The sequence below is a fragment of the Schistocerca serialis genome, chromosome 2 (assembly GCF_023864345.2).
Source record: "Schistocerca serialis cubense isolate TAMUIC-IGC-003099 chromosome 2, iqSchSeri2.2, whole genome shotgun sequence".
Taxonomy (NCBI): domain Eukaryota; kingdom Metazoa; phylum Arthropoda; class Insecta; order Orthoptera; family Acrididae; genus Schistocerca; species Schistocerca serialis.
The window spans coordinates 388,101,599-388,122,499 of record NC_064639.1 but is presented as its reverse complement, the minus strand read 5'-3'; the positions used below and the strand labels follow the sequence as shown (position 1 = coordinate 388,122,499).

Genomic DNA, 20,901 nt, shown 5'->3' with positions numbered 1-20,901 from the left:
GCGCATGATTCTATCTCTTTCCAGTCCGGAGGAAAAAAATCGGAGGCCTGAGAACTTGAATGCACCTCGTACTTGGGTAGCCCAGTTGGTAGAGCACTTGCCCGCAACACTGGCCTCGCATTCGGGAGGACGACGGTTCAATCCCGCGTCCGGTCATCCTGATTTAGATTTTCCGTGATTTCCCTAAATCACTCCAGGCAAATGCTGGGATGGTTCCTCTGAAAGGGCACGGCCGACTTCCTTCCCCTTCCTTCCCTAATCCGATGAGAACGATGACCACGCTGTTGGGTCTCCTTCCCCAAACAACCAACCAACCAACTTGCCCGCAAAAGGCAAAGGTCCCGAGTTCGAGTCTCAGTGCGGCACACAGTTTTAATCTGCTAGGAAGTTCCATCTTTTATGTGTGTGCTCTGCTGCCACTTGGTAAGCAGATTTTTTATCCATTCAATTAAATAATTTTGTCAATAATTGATTGTTTTTGTTGTTATTTCTACCTATTTATATGTTATGCAATGTCCTTGTCAACTGTTGATGACTATATTGAATTCTTTAATCTGTCTCAACATGATCACCAACATCTATGAATAAAAGACCAAGGGAACCATCAAACTTATTTTCCCTTCTGGTCAGTGTATTAGTATCATTACTGTACTTGTTCACTTTCTCTAGGGTATATTGCAGAAATATTTAAGATATAAGTCTTGGCTGATTGTATTGTACAGATTATCATCTCTCCTAGCTGTTTAGCTCAAATGCAGTGTGAAACACTCCTTACATTACCATCCAGCAGCCTTAAAAATTCTTAACACTTGTGTGCATTTATGAGAGCCCTTTATTTTTAGTAGAAATCAATGATTACTATGTCCATTCTTCAAAATATCAGTGAGACTGTCATTGTGTTTGTGTGTGCAAATGATTGGCATTTTACCACAACGGCCCAAACTACACTACTGGCCATTAAAATTGCTACACCAAGAAGAAATGCAGATGATAAACAGGTATTCATTGAACAAATACATTATACTAGAAGTGACATGTGATTACATTTTCACACAATTTTGGTGCATAGATCCTGAGAAATCAGTACCCAGAACAAGCACCTCTGGCCGTAATAACGACCTTGATACACCTGGGCATTGAGTCAAACAGAGCTTGGATGGCGTGCACAGGTACAGCTGCCCATGCAGCTTCAACACAACACCACAGTTCATCAAGAGTAGTGACTGGCGTATTGTGACAAGCCAGTTGCTCGGCCACCATTGACCAGACGTTTTCAATTGGTGAGAGATCTGGAGAATGTGCTGGCCACGGCAGCAGTCGAACATTTTCTGTATCCAGAAAGGCCCGTACAGGACCTGCAACATGTGGTCGTGCATTATCCTGCTGAAATGTAGGGTTTCTTTGGGATCGAATGAAGGGTAGAGCCACGGGTCATAACACGTCTGAAATGTAATGTCAACTTTTCAAAGTGCCGTCAATGCGAACAGGAGGTGACCAAGATGTGTAACCAATGGCACCCCATACCATCACACCATGTGATACACCAATATGGTGATGACAAATACACGCTTCCAATGTGTGTTCACCATGATGTCGCTAAACACGGATGCAAACATCATGATGCTGTAAACAGAACCTGGATTCATCCGAAAAAATGACGTTTTGCCACTCGTGCACCCAGGTTCATTGTTGAGTACACCATCACAGGCGCTCCTGTCTGTGATGCAGTGTCAAGGGTAACCGCAGCCATTGTCTCCGAGCTGATAGTCCATGTTACTGCAAACGTTATCGAACTGTTCATGCAGGTGGTTGTTGTCTTGCAAATTTCCTCATCTGTTGACTCAGGGATCGAGACGTGGCTGCACTATCTGTTACAGCCATGCGGATAAGGTGCCTGTCATCTCGGCTGCTAGTGATACCAAGCCGTTGGGATGCAGCATAGCGTTCCGTATCTCTCTCCTGAACCTACCGATTCCATATTCTGCTAACAGTCATTGGATCTCGACCAATGCGAGCAGCAATGTCGCGATATGATAAACCGCAATCGCGATAGGCTATAATCCGACCTTTATCAAAGTCGGAAATGTGAGGGTATGCATATTTCCTCCTTACACGAGGCATCACAACAACGTTTCACCAGGCAACGCCGGTCAACTGCTGTTTGTGTATGAGAAATCGGTTGGAATCTTTCCTCATTTCAGCATATTGTAGGTGTCGCCACCAGTGCCAACCTTGTGTGAATGCTCTGAAAAACTAATGATTTACATATCACAGCATTTTCTTCCTGTCGGTTAAATTTCGCGTCTGTAGCACGTCATCTTCGTGATGTAGCAATTTTAATGGCCAGTAGTGTATGTAAGTGCTACACCATCTACATCCATCATACAGGGAAAAATTTTGCAGCTGGTTTCTCACTCGTAAATTGCAGATGAATGTTTTCTGTTTGTGGGAAGACTTTTTTGTGCCTCATGCAAGAAGGAGAGATGACTACCAGTATGTTTCGGAATTTGACAATAGCAGGATTTCGTGTATCGAGTCTTTGGCCTATCATTCTACAATATTGCTATTCACACTGGTCATAATCCCATGACTGTCATGTCAATATGGAATCAATGGGTTCAGGTGGGCTGCACTAACAACCATGTAGGATATCAACAGCCCTGTGCAACTAACCCCTGAGAGGATGGACATACTGTTCGCTCGGCCACGCAGGATCATGCAGCTACATCTCGTACCTTAGATCAGGAAATGACCTTGTTTGCACCAAGGCAAGTGTCCACAAGATCAGTGTGACAATGTCTGAAGCACCATGGACTGTCACCAAGGTGAGCATTGTTGCAGCTTCACTTGATGTGACAGCAGGTAGGTGTGCCCAATGACAACACTTGTCACAAGAGTGGCAGCACATTGTCATTTCAGATGAGTCGTGGTTCCGCATACAGCATCACGAAGTATATATCCTTATGTGAAGGCTCTGAGCAGAACAAACATTGCTTGATTGCATTTGCATCATCATATGGGCCAAGCACTTAGTGCAATGGTATGGGATGCCATTGGGTACAGAACACGATCATGTCTTGTTCACATAGTTGTTACCTGTAGAGCTACACGATGTTACCTTTCAACAAAATAATTAAAGACTGCATGTTTCGCCATCATTCTCCTGACCTATTTTGATAAGAGGACATTCGACTGGTGCTCTGACCAGGAAATTCTCTAGGTCTCCCACCCATTGAAAACATCTCATCTTGGGTTGTGAGAGAATGGCTTGTGGCGACTTACCAGCCATTACAGTTTATGAACTCTGGGATATATCTGAAACAGCATGGAATGGCATACCCATACCTGTCACCCAGACTGCAGTTTGATTCAGTGCCCAAATGGGTTAAGGGGCTGCCAGAAGTGGCAACTCTGTGTACTGATTTTTTGTATACTCCCAAATCACCTAAAAATTTATTCACATATCCTTCTTACTATACTGTATATGTTAAAGAAGTATAATTTCATTATTTGCTATTCTTCCTGGTATCCCAGTTTTATTTGCCAATAGTCTAGTTGTAGTCATCTGATTACAGATGCAGGGCAGAATTGGTTATGACTAGACAACAAATATTTTCCAAAAGTTCTTGTGATTGAATGTGGATTATTTCAACAGTCTTCAAAAGTAAAACTTGAAGTAAGAGAAGAAAACTAAGTATGCTTGTGCACATGTACATGTACACTCACACACTAAGCACAACACTGAATTATTCAAAATGTTTAATGGAACAAATAAATATTATTGTCATTTGTTGTAATGATTTTCACGGACCTTGTGTTACATATTCAAAACATATTACTAATTACGGGAGGTGTAGTGCATTCATTCAGATTTCTCATGGGGTTCCAAAATTTTGAAGGAACAGCCAGGTATTATAAGAAATATGGCTATGTAATTAAATGCGGATATTTCCAAGTAACATTTAAATTAGGTACTATTAGTTGTGGTGTCATGGCCTGTGTTGAACCTAAGGCTTGAAGAAATCCAATTTCATCGGACATTTATTCCAATGATATTTCCTGAATGTAGCACAGAATAATGGTACAATGTAAGATCATTGTGTGCACCTAAAAGACATTTGTTCACACAGTTGTATGTTAACATATGATGAGTATTGTAACTTGATGTTTGTGTATCAATGATTAACATGTGAAATAACATGGCAACTTATTTTGCAATAACATATTTCTTTTGGACTGGAGAAAGACTACAATTATTCTCTCTTGTTTGTCAAAGCTAGTGACAATGCCAGGCAACTACTGGTGGTGTGGAAGAAGTTAGAACAGGGAACAATTGTTTTAGGTGGTACAGCACAGTGCCTGTCCTGCACACCAGGTGTAATATGTGTTGAAATGTCATGGCTTTACTGATAGTGAGTATGATCTATGTTTACAAGGAACTCGTGAAATTGTCTTATACACTCACCAGCAATTTATTTAGAGGCAGCTATTTTGTTTTGAGAGAGTAAACTCATTTTGTCACATCAAATGGACTGATTTGATGTGTCACATATTTGCGATGTCAGCAGACCTTATATTGGTCTTTGACATGCAAGTCAAGTGATGGATTGGCAAGAAGTGATGTAAGCACCTTTATTCACAATGAGAACACAGATAGGTGAACCACAGGATATTACATTTCCATGTGCAGATTTTTCTTGTCCTATGAATATCTCGTTTTGCGGAAGACCAGTGCTTTCACAGCCAACTGCTGAGTTGATGATCAGGGTCACCATGAATACTGCTGATTATACACTGAAGTGCCAAAGAAATTTGTAAAGGCATATGTATTAAAGTACAGAGATATGTAAACAGGCAGAATACAGCGCTGTGGTCGGCAACGCCTCTATAAGATAACAAGTGTCTGGTGGAGTTGTTAGACTAGTTACTGCTGCTACAATAGCAGGTTATCAAGATTTAAGTGAGTTTAAATGTGGTGTTATAGTCAGCACATGAGCAATGGGATGCACCAGCTCCAAGGTAGCGATGAAGTGGGGATTTTCCCATACAACCATTTCACAAAATGTACCATGAATATCGGGAATCTGGTAAAACATCAAATCTCTGGCATCACTGCGGCCGAAAAACGATCCTGCAAGAACAGGACCAATGATGATTGAAGAGAATCATTCAACATGCAATCCTTCCACAAATTCCTGCAAATTTCAGTGCTGGGTCATCTACAAGTGTCAGTGTGCGAACTACTCAATGAAACATCATCAATATGGGCTTTTGGAGCTGAAGGCCCACTCATGTACGCTTGATGACTCCACGACACAAAGCTTTACCCCTCGCCTGGGCCCATCAACACCAACATTGGACTGTTGATGACTGGAAATTTGTTGACTTGTCGGACAAGTCTCAACATTAGTAGAGTCTATGGCACAACATGCTGCAATTCTGCATCTCGCGGGGGCTCTACATGATATTAGGCAGGCGCACCAGTTTGTATTGAGCAGATGGACGTGTATGGATATGGAGACAACCTCATGAACCCGTGGACCCCGCAAGTCAGCAGGGGACTGCTCAAGCTGGTGGAGGCTCGGTAATAGTGTGGAGCGTGTGCAGTTGGAGTGATATGGAACACCTGATACATCTAGGCATGATTCTGATAGGTGACACATATGTAAACATCCTTTCTGATCACCTGCATTCATTCATGTCCATTGTGCATTCTGATGAACTTGGGCAATTCCAGCACGACAATGTGACACCCCACACATTCAGAGTGGCTCCAGGAACGCTCTTCTAAGTTTAAATACTTCTGCTGGCCACCAATCTCCCCAGACATGAACACTGTTTAGCATTTCTGGGATGCTTTGCAACATGCTGTTCAGAAGAGATCTCCACCCCTTGTACTATTATGGATTTATAGACAGCCCTGCAGGATTCATGGTGTCAATTCCCACAAGCACTACTTCAGACATTAGTCAAGTCCATGGCACGTTGTGGTGCAGCACTTCTATGTGCTTGCAGGGGCCCTACACGATATTAGCCAGGTGTACCAGTTTCTTCAGTTCTTCAGTGTAATAATATGTAGGTTTGCCATGATGTAGCAATCTACTCAGTTGCTATGAAATACAAAAGCCACCACCCTACATCTGTGCCTTTTCTCATCACCTGTCACAGCACACAGAAATTAGAATGAATGCAGGAACACCACCACACTCAAAGAAGGGAAAGTGTGTCTGAACTAATGAGCCATGGCCCACATTAAAGCTAGGCATGTGCATGTTGTGTGGAGATGCCAACAGGGCACCATTCAGGCAGGTGGTCAATGTATTCTTGAACCGGGTGTGTTTACGTGGGTAAAACTAGACCTCTGATTTGTTTAAGATCAACTCTCATTGACAAATTGTATAGGAATGTACTGTGACATTATGTGCATCTGTTTGTTTGTCTATAGCATCCTGCAGGAGACTTATGCTTTCAGCAAGACAATGCTGCATTCCCTCACTCCCACAGTATGTCAGTATTGTTTGAGGAACTTTTCATGGACATGAGTTTGATTGTGTAGCACTTATGGTCACCTGTTCTCAACTGCCGCAAGAGACAGTGATTCGTGTGACATTATTCTGCATGCCTTATCTGAAGATTACTTCAAGCAACTAATTAGAGAACTAACTCATGAAGGTATCATCATATATCTCTTAGCAATAAACAGACCTGAACTTATTGAATCAGTTAACAAGAGGAAGTTTTCATGGATCATATGGCTGAGATAGCAACTCTTAGCAAAACTGACAGGATACAAACTGCAGAGTATCTGTTTATTCATTGTTGAGGATGAAGATGTGGGTCACAAATGGCAAAAATTCAATAGCTTCATTCACTATGCCTAAGACAAGTATGTTCCGAGCAAAGTCTTAAGGGACAGGAAAGACCCACCATGATTTAATAGCCTTGTTAGAAAATTTCTATGTAAACAAAGAGAGCTTCATCACAGATTCAAGGGAAGTCAAAACCTAGCTGACAAAGAAAAGCTGAATGAGGCAAGAATGAGCATAAGGAGAGCAATGAGAGAAGCAGTCAATGACTTTGAAAGTGAAATTTTGCCAATCTATCTGAATAAAAACCTTAGGAGGTTTTGGTCTTACATAAAGTCAATAAGCAGTTTGAAATTGTTTATTCATTCACTCCGTGACCATATTGACACTAAAATTGAAGATAACAGAGAGAGGACCAAAATACTGAATTCGGTCTTGAGAAATTGTTCCACTGTGGAACATCGTAACCAGGTCTCTTCTTTCAATCATCATATGAAATTCGAAATGGCAGATATTGAGATAACAGATCACGGAATAGAAGGTGACTACAGTCGCTTAGTAGTGGAAAGACATTAGGAGTCGATGAGATACCTTCAAAATTCTACAAAGATTATGTGTGAAAGTACTGGCTCCTTTTCTAACAGCAGTTTATTGTAGATTGCAGGAGCAACAAAGGGTACTTAGCAACCTGAAAAAGTGCAGGTCATTCCCATTTTCAAGAAGGATCGTAGGAGATATGCATGAAATTATAGGCGTATATTTTTGATCTCAGTCTGTTGTAGAATTATGAAACACGTTTTTTATATATATAATGTGCGATTGGACCCATACGGATCACGCAAAGCTTTTCCGATTCAATTTTTTAACTCTCCAAACTTCTCTCATTCTTTCCCCATGAATTCTCTTTCTTTCCTCTGTCCATTTTGTCCCCTGTCTCTTGCAAACTTCATTCTCGGGTTGTACTTTCCAACTATTGATTTTTTGCCCGTATACATTTCTGTTTATAACTTCTGAAGAATTTATTTGTGCATTTGCTAGATGTGTTTTGGTTTCTTGTATCCAGGGTATGGTTTTCAATTTTTCAATGTATATTAAAATTTTGTGGGAGAGTCTGGGTGTTGGGAGTCTGTGGATATGACCGTAAAATTTTAGTCTTCTTTTCCGGATGTCTGCGGCGAGGTTAGATAATTTTTCTGTAGTTTTCCGAGACTGTAACCTGTATCCATCTTCCGTTCTTTTTGGGCCAAGAATCTTTCTGATAATTTTGCGTTCCTCTTTCAGGATGCCTTCCAGGTCGCCTTTTCTATGGAGTGTGAGTGTTTCGCTGGCATATAGTGCTTCGGGCTTGATTACTGTATTGTAGTGTCGTATTTTTGAGTGAATGGAGAGACACTTTTTATTGTAGATGTTGTGGGTTTTCCAGTATGCTCTTTTCAGTTTTTGCAGTCGAACTTTTTGTGCAGTTTTCTCTCCCCCTGTGGGTTCTAGGACCTCGCCTAAGTATTTAATGAATGGAACTCTCTCAATTTGTCCATATTTTGTAGTCAGTTTTGAGTTTCAAATTTTGAGCAGATGAATTTGGTTTTGTGGAAGGAAAATTTGTAGCCCAACTTTTTCGGCGCATTCTTTGAGAATGTCTATCTGTTTAATTGCTGTGGTCTCGTTTTCTGCTAGAATGGCCACGTCATCTGCAAATGCCAAGCATGAAATTTTAATACCATCTTTAGATCTTCCTAGTTGTATAGGCTTCCAGTAATTTTGATTCTTCAGTTCTTTTTCCCATTCTCGGATGACTTTGTCTAAGACAAGGTTGAAGAGGAGTGGAGACAAGCCGTCACCTTGTCTGACGCCGGTTTTGATCAGGAAGGGCTCTGATATTTCACCCAGGAATTTTATCTTAGAAGTTGTGTTTGTGAGCGTTTCTTTGATAAGGTTTAGGGTTTTCGGATCGAGTCCTAGCTCCTCAAGGATAATAAAGAGAGATTGCCTATCGATTGAATCATAAGCCTTTGCGAAATCAACAAAGGAACAAATGATCGGACTGTTTCTGACTGCTTTGTATTTTAGTGTTGTCTTCAAATTGAAAATTTGTTCTGCACAGGATCGGTGAGGGTGAAAGCCAGCTTGGTATTCACCAATACTGTGTTCGAGTTGTCATCAGATCAGATTTGCAACTAGATTCAAGCCTTCATTGCAGAGCTGTAAAGATAATTTCCAGAGTACCCCAAGGAAGTGTAACTGTATCTTTAACGTTTACAATGTACATAAATGATTTAGTAGAAAGTGTCAGAACCTCTTTAAGACTGTTTGCAGATAATATGGTCATCTATACAAAAGTAGCAATGCCAGAATATGGCATAGATTTCCACAGTGATTAACAGAGGACTGATGAATGGTGCAGGCTTTGGTGGTTCACCCTGAATGTAAACAAATGTAACATAATGCACATACACGGGGAGGGGGACTGTACAACTGCACTATGCTGGAAACTATCTATCGTAGAATATTTAGGAGTAACTCTCGAGAGCGACCTTAAGTAGAACGATCACGTAAAACAAATAATAGGAAAAGCAGATGCCAGACTCAGATTTATAGGAAGAATCTTACAGAAAATTTAGCTCATACATACAGGAAGTGGCCTACAAGGTGCTTATTCAATTGATTCTTTAATATTGTTCATCAAGCTGGGATCCTTACCAATTAGGACTGATAGAAGATATAGAGAAGATCCAGTGAAGAGTAACACATTTCGTCACAGATTCATTTAGTTGGCGTGACAATGTTACAGAGATGCTCAACAAACTCCAATGACAGACATCGCTGAGAGGTTTACTGTTGAAATTTCATGTGAGCACATTGCAGGAAGAGTCGGGCAACATATTTTCTCCTCCCAAATACATCTCTAGAGCTAATACAGAGGCTTATTGACAATAATTCTTCCACATGCCATTCATGAGTGGAGGAGAGAAAGGGGGACCAGTTAGTGGTACAAGAAGTATCCTCCACCACACAGTTAGGTGGCTGGCAGAGTATGATGTAGATGCAGCTGCAGATCTTTCTGTACATATCTAGGACTTTATTGAATTTTTGAACATTCAATCCAACTCTAGTGATGTGAGCCAGGCAAATGCCCAGTAGGCAGGGCATTTATAAATGGACATTTGCCCGAGAATTTGTCCAAAGCAATTTTAAATGCCCAAAATTTGGGTACTTATAAACAAATATTTTTTATAGTTTTTACTGCTAGCATGTGTAATTTACCTATTAAAATAAGGGATGGGATGACACTCACGATATCAAAAGTTAGTAAATGTTTACACTGCAATTGACATATATAATTTGTTGCCTATGTTACTAAGAACAAAAGGAAAGGAGAGGGAAGCATGGTTTTGTTTTACTAGCATTACAGCTTTCTGTACCAAGGAAGGACATTTGCTGCTTACAGCTGCTTCTCATTTATAATGTCCTTTTTCTTTTTACCAGTTCTACTTCTCATTTATAATGTAATTTTTCTTTTTACCAGTTCTACTTCTCTCTCTCTCTCTCTCTCTCTCTCTCTCTCTCTCTCTCTCTCTCTCTCTCACTCACACACACACACACACACACACACACACACACACATTTTGGACTGCTGTGTAGTGATATATATTTTTTTTAAAAATGTTTAAAAAACCACACACACAAACATTGTCTCCAGGTCATTGCCTTGTAATGTAACAAACTTTATATCCGTGTCAGATGTCTAAATATTATTGAAGAATGATTATTAATAGCAAAATTCTTACTGAAGGCTTTAAATAGCTGGCATGTGTTTCTTGATGATAAATTCATTCTTAAATATTAAATTGTTTTCAGTGGGAAAAAATGGCATTATTGTCAGATGTAGCAACATTTGAGACGGACTATAGTTTTCTATTCTGCTCCTTTCTTTCTCTAACTTCCATATGATTGCATTCCTCTGAAGATAAAATTGACCTAATTAAATATGTAAAAACTTATGTTTATAGTCTAATATATTTCCCAAAATAACTTTCCCCTAACTTTCAGGTAACTTTTTCAACTTGGTTGCCCAACCACTAAGGAAGCAGTGTTGCAAAACACCTTTTTCAAAACAAAATATCAGCTTAAAATTTTTTTTTATAACTTCCACTTATCAGTTAATCTTTAAAATGCATAAATGCTCGGCATTTATGAATTTTGGGCATTTTCCAAGGCATTTATCCTGGCCATTTACCCCAACTTATATACCCAGGAATTTTACGCCACTACCCAGCTATGACCAATATTCAAGAGTTATGGATGGAAGTTGAATTAGAATGACTCCTCAATCCTTTTGGCATTTTGTGGAGTCTGGGCCATGACACAGTGCAGCTATCATTGGAATGAAAGCGATTGCTGTTTTTACATAAAAAATATTGTTGATTTTGTACTTTCCTGGTAATTAGTTGTAATCATCATGGGTGCTAATGACACATTGGCATTTTCCTTTATACAAACAACAACAACATTGACAAATTGGGACACCAACATTTTTCCCAGCTTCTGACCAAAATTTGCTTTGCTATAATTCAGGAAATACTGTACAGCCTCAATTTTGCCTATTCCTAAACTATTTTCAAACAAATGTCTATGAGACTGAATCGCAACACCTGCACATTTGAAGCAGTCAGAAGGCAAGAGGTATTTGCATGCTCCCACAAACAACTTTTATATTTACAGTATGTAAGGAGACACCAAACGTGGGCTGTGGAGAACTGGAATCCACTGTTTCTCATGATGCCTATACTTCAATTATGTGCAGCATTGTTCTCGTTGTAGATTTTAAGGAGCCTTGTGGGAATATTGTCTGCAAGATACAGTACAAGCAGAAAGAAGTTTTGTTCTTTGTTTTTTGGGAGTGGGATGGGTTGTTTTAATGAAACAGGAATGGCCCCCCTAGGTTGAGATGACAGCTGCCCTGAATCAGATTTTTTACAATAAGTAGCTTTACTCCAAGTTTGCAAGTTGTTTAACAGTTTGATGACTGCTCTGTCTTACAAAATCACAAATCTCATGTCCACTAGACTAAAACCTTAACTAGTTACTTGAGAAACATTCATGCCAGTAGGAAATCTGGACAAGCCTATATAGTCCCCAGAATTTTACACTGTTAATAATTTCTGAGACTGCCTGAAATAATGGACCCCAAATATAATGTACGACACCCACAGTTTCTGGCTAACCCGTGTGAGTTATTGTGGTAAGGCTATTGCTCACTGATGCATTCTACATCCAGAACATTGTAAAGGGTAGTAGAGCTGTTACATGATGCTAGGTTGGGGATCAATAATTTTTGTATATTGATCTCAGTTAATTACAATAGCCATTGAAGAATTTTAAACATACTTCAGTGGTTATTTCTTATGTTGAAGATTTGATTCCTTATATATTGTAATTAGTGTACTTACTGTTATGCTTATCTTCTTGCAGTCTGCCTACCAGATAGTGTTCTTGCATTTCACAAGCATGGAATGCAAGGTAGAAGTTTCAAAAATGGGGAGATAACTCAGGAAATAACTGATAAAAGTAGAATATACAGGTTACTTGGTTCTGACAAGTAAGTTCTACCAAATCTTGTAATTATCAATTCATTGTTGTCTTGTCTTTTTTGTGATGACAGGATATTTTTTTCTTTTCGTTTACAGGGTTGTGGTTTTAGAAAGTCATTCGTGCCAAGAAATTCAAAGAGGTGGCACCCTTACAGAAGAAGGTGCTGACCTGTACATACTAGCTGGCCATGAAGCAAGCTATTAGTTCAATTCTGCACAACTGTGATCAAATAAACTTTTAAGTTTTAAAAACATCTAAGACTATTGATGGAGTATTTAGCCTGTTTCTTTAACAGAATTCCAGGACCCACACGGGCAGTTGTAAATAATATTTAACAATGAAAAGAAAACCTGCATGCACACAAGTGTACAACTAGTCGAAGTTTTATATTCAACTGCAGTTTATGAAACTTTTCTTGGTTAAGCTGCTGTTCCTGTCCCTATTATAAAACACTGTAATATATATTTTTCGTACTGTTCATGCTCTAATAGTGCACACTTCTCTTGTTATAGGTTGTTTTAATTACATAACTTGGTGACGAACCACTTCTCCCCATTTCCATCATCATTGCTCAGTTTTCATAGAATTAGAATATTCTGATGATGAGTGACATTATTTAATTTGCAGTTATGTTGGTAGTTTATGTGGCTGAGATGAAGTTATTGGTGTGTGTATATGAGAGTTCAAGCTGTTGTGAAATATCTTTCATTGTTATTCTCATCAGATGAATTTTGCTACAGATTTATTATATGAGTACCAAAAATAACAAACTTTGTGATATTGAAAAAATAATGTACATGTTGTTCATTAGTCAAGAAAGGTAGTGCTATTCCCCAGAAAAGTTGTGAATATAAAGCTTTATATTTTGGCTATATCTGTATGTAAGTATGTATGTATGTACGTATGTATTTATGTAAATATTATGAATAGACATTGGAAGAAGTTATTTAAATAAGAGACATAAATATGATGATATTATCACTATGGTTCACTCTAAGAACTTACATTTCATGTGAAATGCACATTCTGTTTTCATCATATCACTTGTAATATTTGTTCAAGAACTCATTCGCACAATTTTTAAAGTATTTATACTCATTTTCATTACCTTATTTCTACACTGTATACTAGCTTTGTTGTTTTCTTACGATGTACTGAGGAGTCATTTTGTATTACTGCATGTGAGTGAGGTCAAACATATGTGATAAACCTTTTTCAGTATTGTTAAGTGTAATTATTTAAGACAGGCAAATTCTTTGTATTACTGCACATAGACCAGATCCCTTAAACTGTAAATATATTTTATTATGTCTTGGGACCTTGATTCTAAAAATGAAATTAAATCTGCAATAATTACTGCAGAAATGAAATCTCTTCTCATTTTGTAAAAAGACTCCACACCTTTTTAGAAAAATTAGAATAACTAGCATTTTGGATTAAACTTTGTGCTGTGTTTTGCAAATTCAGGTGCAGGCATCCAAGCATGGTGTAAAATCAGATGGAAATTATGTTGGCACAGTAAAATAAATTATGGGGTACTCATAACTTCTATAGAATATTCAGTTGCAGTTGGATAAGCATCTGAGTTTGGAGATTTCCTCTTGACAAGTATCAGTAATGTAAAGCTCAATTGAGCTAACATTGTGGTAACTGAACAGAAACCATGTCATAACCACAAGAAATACACTACTGACGAACAAAACAGTAACCTGAGCAGTGAGAACATAGGCATTTTAAAAAATCTCAAACTTTAAGTTACGATTCTTGGCAATAGATACAGGCAATTTCATGACTGTATTCATTCACCCATTTAGTAAGTGAGAATTTCTCACAATCACTTGGAAGACTCAAATTAGTATTGTTTCATTTGTGTGTGTGTGTGTGTGTGTGTGTGTGTGTGTGTGTGTGTGTACGCGCGTGCGCACGCATTTAATACAGCCAAGTTGTAAATGTGGAAAATGTTTAGAAGCTTGTGAAATTAGGTATTACATGAGATTATTGATAATCAGAAGAATTGATCAAATAAGGAAAGATGACTTCAAGCAATGTGCCAGTGAGAAAAAATGCCCTTTAGAGAACATAATTAATTGAAGAGAGAGAATGCTTAGCCCAATACTACAATGTCAAGTCAATGCAAAAAAAAAAAAAAAAAAAAAAAAAGACTATGATTGAAGGAAAGTATCACATTTGTGTGAGCATGGATATGAATGTATAAAGCAGATTGTTGATGTAGGTTGCAGCAGGTCTTTTACCACAGCCATAGGTACAGAAGATTCAATTGCTAAAATTCAGCTTTTAGATAAATGTTGAGTTTCTTTTTCTTTCTGTTTTTTACAGACCAAGTGAGATGTCATTATAGTAATCATGCTGCCAGTGTTAAAAAATCTGTCTACATTCAAGCTTTCCATTGTTTCACTCAGTTATTTCAAGCAAATGCAGAAATAGTGCCTTTGAACAGTACATGGCCATTTCCCTTCCATATCATTGTCAGATTGGAGCTTGTGTTCTGCCTCTATAACCTCATCATTCACGAGGATTTAATGTCATTCTTCCCTCCTTTTCACTATTACAGTCAGACAAAAATCACTGTCAAGATTTAGGGTTTCTGTGATTTTTCTTAATTGCTTCAGGCAAATGCTGGGATGGTTCCTTTGAAAAGGACACAGCAGTTTTCCTTCCCTGTCCTTTCATAATCCAAGCTTGTACCCCCTCTCTTATGACCACATTGTCGATGAGGCGTTAAAATTTAATCTTTCTTCCTCTGAAATGCCCTCTTCAGTGACGGGACGAATCTGCCATATTTCCATGTATATTAAGCAGTGAAACTACTATTTGTGGCCTTAGTTCATCTTGAAGTGTGCCACTGAGAAAATTTATACTAGTTAGCTAAGAAGCATAAATTAATGAATGTTTTGTGTAACATGCAGTAATGAATACTTCAGATCAGCAGTAAGCTCTAGTTACATAATTACTTTTTCCTCAGTGAGCTATATTTTCCACATAATACTTGAACAGCATGAGAGCTATTGTGTTGCATACAAATGATGCAGCTGCAGCCTGCAGAATGATTCAGCTCGGTTTCTGAGATGTATAGTGTGACGATATGGACTCAGTCATTCCACAAGTGCAAGAAGAAATTATAAGTTCTTTATTTTTGGACTGTTAATGCATAGCATGAGTCACCTAAATCATAACCCTCCTGAAACTTCATACTTGGTTCACAATGATGCTAAATTTTCAGCAAATGCTGGTAGTTGTAATCATATAATCTAGCCTCATATTAGCCCTTTTAGTGCCAAATACGATCTGATCGTGATCCAGATTTTCGGCGAAAAATGCCAGTAACGATCCGATCGTGATGCCTTTCTCATTCATTTTTTCCGCGCTTGAAGGCAAAGTTGTTAGTATTTCCTAGCGAATGAGAAAGGCATCACGATCAGATCGTTACTGGCATTTTTTGCCGAAAATCTGGATCACGATCAGATCGTATTTGGCACTAAAAGGGTTAGTGTAAATGAAAACTCTTTTTTTGTGCACCATTTCATTGTGAAAAATAGCATGTTGTATGCAACTTCACTTTTCTTTCAGCAAGCTCTTGAGTCCTATTAATAAAAGTTGTACATCATTTTTGAAACAACCCCATTGCTTTAAAATCTTGGCAGATTGCGAAATGTTACAGACATTATGACTTGTGCTGTAGAATTGCACTACACAGACTTCTTGAAATATATTTCTTACAAGTTCATTGTTAAGCTTATCCATTACAGATGTTTAAGAACCTGTGACTGTTTATTTAATATAAATATTTTCATTGTCGGCAGGCTTTACAAAATCATATTATATAATAAATGTGATATTTCTGTGATATATGATATTCTTATTAAATACTTAAAAATTGTTTTGCACCATTTGCAGCTCTATACTATGTAGGAGTATCCTCTCTTGATACTGCACAGCCCTCAAATTACCCTCACCGAGTGAGCCGTGTGTGCTAACCACTGGACTTGCATTCCGGAGGACGACGGCTAAGATTCATATCCAACAGTCCAGATTTAGATTTTCCATGATTTCCCAAAATTGTTTCAGGCAAATGCTGGGATGGTTCCTTTGAAAAGTACATAGCAGTTTTCTATCTCTGTCCTTTCATAATCCAAACTTGTGCTCCCTCTCTAATGACCACACTGTCGATGAGGTATTAAACTTTAATCTTTCTTCCTTTGAATTACCCTCTTCAGTGATGCGAAGTATCTGTCATCTATATATTATACTAGCCCAAAACTTGACAACCCTCGTTCCTGGTGAATAGAAGGGGCTGCATGTCTGAGACATACATTATTCCCTTTAAACAGTCAGCATTGGTTCTGTTTCATTCTCCTCCAGATACCTCTGAGCTATAATTTATAGGTGGCATTCATCAGCTGGTGTTGACCTTGAGTTACCACTATGATGTAGATGTTCAATGTTTTGTATCTCACAACAGCAGTTAACTCTTTGAATGATACCACTTGTGTGTACCAGTTTGGCAGGTACATCCTCATGCTAACAACCCTTCTTGCCATAAAGCAGTGCATACGTGGTGTGAGCTTGAATTGACCCTTTAACACTTGTTGACAGACTTGACACTGTACACAATATTCTTTGTTCCCTTCATGATTAAATCAATAGTACTACTGTACAATTGCTGTATTGGGCACTAAATAAGAAGCCACCAGCTGATAAACCAGTTTATTTGACACATTTTGGGTAGAACCCATCCTCAGACAGTTGTCAATATCCTGGTGATAAAATATATCTAAAAACTAAGATGATGTGACTTGGCAAACGAAAGCACTGGCAGGTCGATAGACACACAAACAAACACAAACTTGCACACAAAATTCAAGCTTTCGCAACCAACGGTTGCTTCGTCAGGGAAGAGGGAGGGAGAGGGAAAGACGAAAGGATGTGGGTTTTAAGGGAGAGGGTAAGGAGTCATTCCAATCCCGGGAGCGGAAAGACCCACCCTAGGGCATTGTCTGCTTGTGTCTGTATATGTGTGGATGGATATGTGTGTGTGTGTGCGCGAGTGTGTGCCCGTCCTTTTTTCCCACTAGGGTGGGTCTTTCCGCTCCCGGGATTGGAATGACTCGTTACCCTCTCCCTTAAAACCCACAACCTTTCGTCTTTCTCTCTCCTTCCCTCTTTCCTGACGAAGCAACCATTGGTTGCGAAAGCTTGAATTTTGTGTGTATGTTTGTATTTGTTTGTATGTCTATCGACCTGCCAGCGCTTTCGTTTGGTAAGTCACATCATCTTTGTTTTTTAGATATATTTATCCCACGTGGAATGTTTCCCTCTATTATATTCATATCCTGGTGATAAGTTATATAAAGACAATATGTAACAAATAAAGCTGTCATGGTAGACTTGTTTGTAACATGCTGTCTTTATATATCTGGTCACCAAGGTGTTCATGACAGTCTGAGGATGGGTTCTACCCTAAACACATCAAATAAAGTAATTGGTTTATCAGCTGATAGCTTCTTATTTGGTGACCAATACAGCAATTGTGCAATACTCATATTGATTTGCAGTACGGTGGCATTTTTCCTGCCTGAATTTGTCACAATTACAAGTTCATGATTAAAGACGCAGTGCACCCTATTGAACTACTTTCATACTGCAGTTTTAATTTTATCCCCATTACAATGTTGGTTGTGTGCATTGATTTCCTGTTGCCAAAGGAGTACAGAGGTATGGAAAAAAAAATCATGAACTATGGAAGTCGTGGGAATGGCGTAACACATTTTTGGACCAAGTTAGTAATTAATAATCGTGGATAGCAGAAAATTGTTTGAAATATTTTTGACAGTTTTATTGTTACTTTCTGTGTTTTGTTTTAAGGGAAATATTTTTGACAGTTTTATTGTTACTTTCTGTGTTTTGTTTTAAGGAAAAACTAAGTAATTAATGTTATTATTTGAGTTGTTATATCACACATTTTTTCTAGTCATGGGAAGAAGCAATGAAAAGTAGAGATGATTATACTATTAAAAGAATCATCTTTATTGTGATATATGGAAAGTACATTTCATATGTATCAGTAACTGTTTTGTAAATCTATATTGGTGATAGTTATGTAGAATATGTAATTAATTAAGGCTTGACACCTGCTGTATTATGCACATCTTTTTACATTGTCATTGATTAATATTCTTCTTCTTCTTCTTCTTCTTCTTCTTCCTCTCTCTCTCTCTCTCTCTCTCTCTCTCTCCCTCTTTCTCTCTCTCTCTCTCACGACAGCAGAGATTTCCTGCTTAAAATAGATGACCGATAAAGTCCTCCTCCAGCTTGTTTTCTAATATCAAATATCCATATTCATCTAGGTCTTCCACTACTTCTTTAAAGCAGACATTAGTAGGCAAAAAAGTAATAAACAGCAGCCCAAGTTGCAGTTTGATTTATTCTCTAGAGCTGTTTCAGCTAACTGTTGTTTAACATTGTCCTATTTTTATGTCATAACAACTGATCCATTAGAAACCAATAATTTCCAAACAGTATCCTGCCTAATTTGTTTTAATCGACTGTCTGTTCTTTGATGTCATATAAATCAGAACATCCCACATGAGGTTACTCTGAGCTTAAGTAAAAATGCAGAGTATACAGCAGTGAAAACTAAAGTGCATTTCTGTCTTCAAAAACACCTCATGATACTGTCACACAGGTATTGGCAGTGTGCGCTCTTGCATTACCCTAGGTCTTTTTTTAGTTGTTAGAATCTCTGAAAAATGTAGTAGTAAATTGTTCAAACTTAAATCAAAAGTTATGGTTTGGAGGAAAAAATCGGTCCAGTAATTTGTGTTTCCACATTATGCAAAAGCTCTTGATGTAACTGATGAGCATTTTCAGAATTTCTGCAAGTTCATGTATCCCAATAAATGTAGCTGTGCTTCACCAGATTAAAAAACCACATTTCAGGATCAGCATCTTCAATATGCACAGCATGCAATAACCAGTTGCAGTGCTGATGTCAAGCAAAAGTATCTTGATTGGTCAATAGGCGCACTACTGTTACTCTGTAACATTCCAGTTACGCTTTGTGGGCAGCTCTGTGAGTTGATGCTGCTGGACACTCTAAAGTGCTAGATGTCACAATGATTTTTTTGGACATCTTTCTAAGACTGATTGTAACACATCTACTTTATTCTCACCCAAAACTGGTGTGTGTCTCACCCCGCTGTCCGAGCAATGGATCAAAGCAGTATGGGGTTATTGGAGCCTGCATTTGGTATTGGTTCCCCTGCAGTGCTCAAGAAAGCATTTGTGTTGTAAGTGAAATATCCTCCACTATGACATACATATTTTTTCAGGTTTACCTTTGTGTTCTTAAATTGAAGTATAAATATTATTTATTTCGAAAGTATGGCAGCTGTATTCAAGAAGAGGCCAAATGATTTTCCAAACATATACTGAGCAAGATAGTAATTCCCCACACTGATTTCTTTCTCTGAAGATGCAGGTAACTCCTCATGGAATGATGGGAGCAAGAAGAAAATAGAGGGTGAGCATTTTTGGTTACTCGAGTGGAAACATGAAGAGACTGCTGAAAGCCCACTCCAAATACTGGCAAAAAATACATCTATAATTGCAAAAAAGTTTATAAAGCTCCATGGTGACAAGATGACAAGAGCTGACTCTTAGTTCAAATGTGAATAAAGGGAAAAGAAGGGGAAAAGCCACACACACAAAATATATGTCATGAATTTTTGCTGATGACAAGTAGACAGTAAGGGAATAATTTTAGAAAATTGTGTATGAGATCAGGGAAAAATCTTTGTAATCAGTCTTATGAACAACATTCCAATCAAGAATGCCCTTTTTGAAGTAAAACAAATAAATTAAAGCAACGGGAAGGTCTTTATGAAAGAATTCCTGGACTTCCCTCGACCATTGTTATCATCTTAGTAAACAAAACTGTCCTCCATGCTGTCCCTAAAGTCTTTTAGGCTTGCAATTTAGATTTCAGCTGTATGGATTTTACTGTGAAAAATGTAAACTATTCGGTTAGGGTTATATTAATTTCTCGCTTGATATAACAAATGAACTTCAGCATAAGTACTGTAAGGACACTTTACTTATTTGAGTTTTACTGATCTTTTAGAGCTGTTTGACAACCAATATTTGCAAAATCGGCATTTCAATCAAATTTCCCTGACCATGAGCAATGGAACTCAAGTACTGTACATGTAGTTTTCTTTGATTTCTTGTTGCCTAATCTTTGTTTCTTTGTACTTTTTTGGTCCTCTTCAAACTTAAACCATTTCTGTTGTGTCGCATTTCCAGCACATCCAGTTACTTTTTCTCACCTGGGAAAGTAGCACAGTAGTTAAGGCACTGACTATTACACACACCAAAAAATGTTTTGCATCACCTCAGTTCTGGGAGTTCCGGAACCTGTAAAGAAAATTGGAATAGAGAACGACGTAAACATCCATTCCGCCCTTTTTATTGCTCATGAAAACCACAC

At 38.3% G+C, this 20,901-nt stretch overlaps 1 protein-coding gene across 11 annotated transcripts in view; it reads left to right on the top strand.

The window, feature by feature from the left end:
* Positions 1-13,734, top strand: part of LOC126457214 (mitogen-activated protein kinase kinase kinase kinase 5) — a 313,638-nt gene extending 299,904 nt beyond the window's left edge. For all 11 annotated transcript variants that reach the window (XM_050093332.1, XM_050093331.1, XM_050093328.1 and 8 more), the window contains 2 exons: positions 12,276-12,402; positions 12,491-13,734. In XM_050093332.1, the coding sequence (XP_049949289.1) occupies positions 12,276-12,402; positions 12,491-12,599 (236 nt within the window). In that variant the 3' untranslated portion in view covers positions 12,600-13,734. The remainder of the gene's footprint in view (positions 1-12,275; positions 12,403-12,490) is intronic.
* The last annotated feature ends 7,167 nt before the right edge of the window (positions 13,735-20,901 follow it).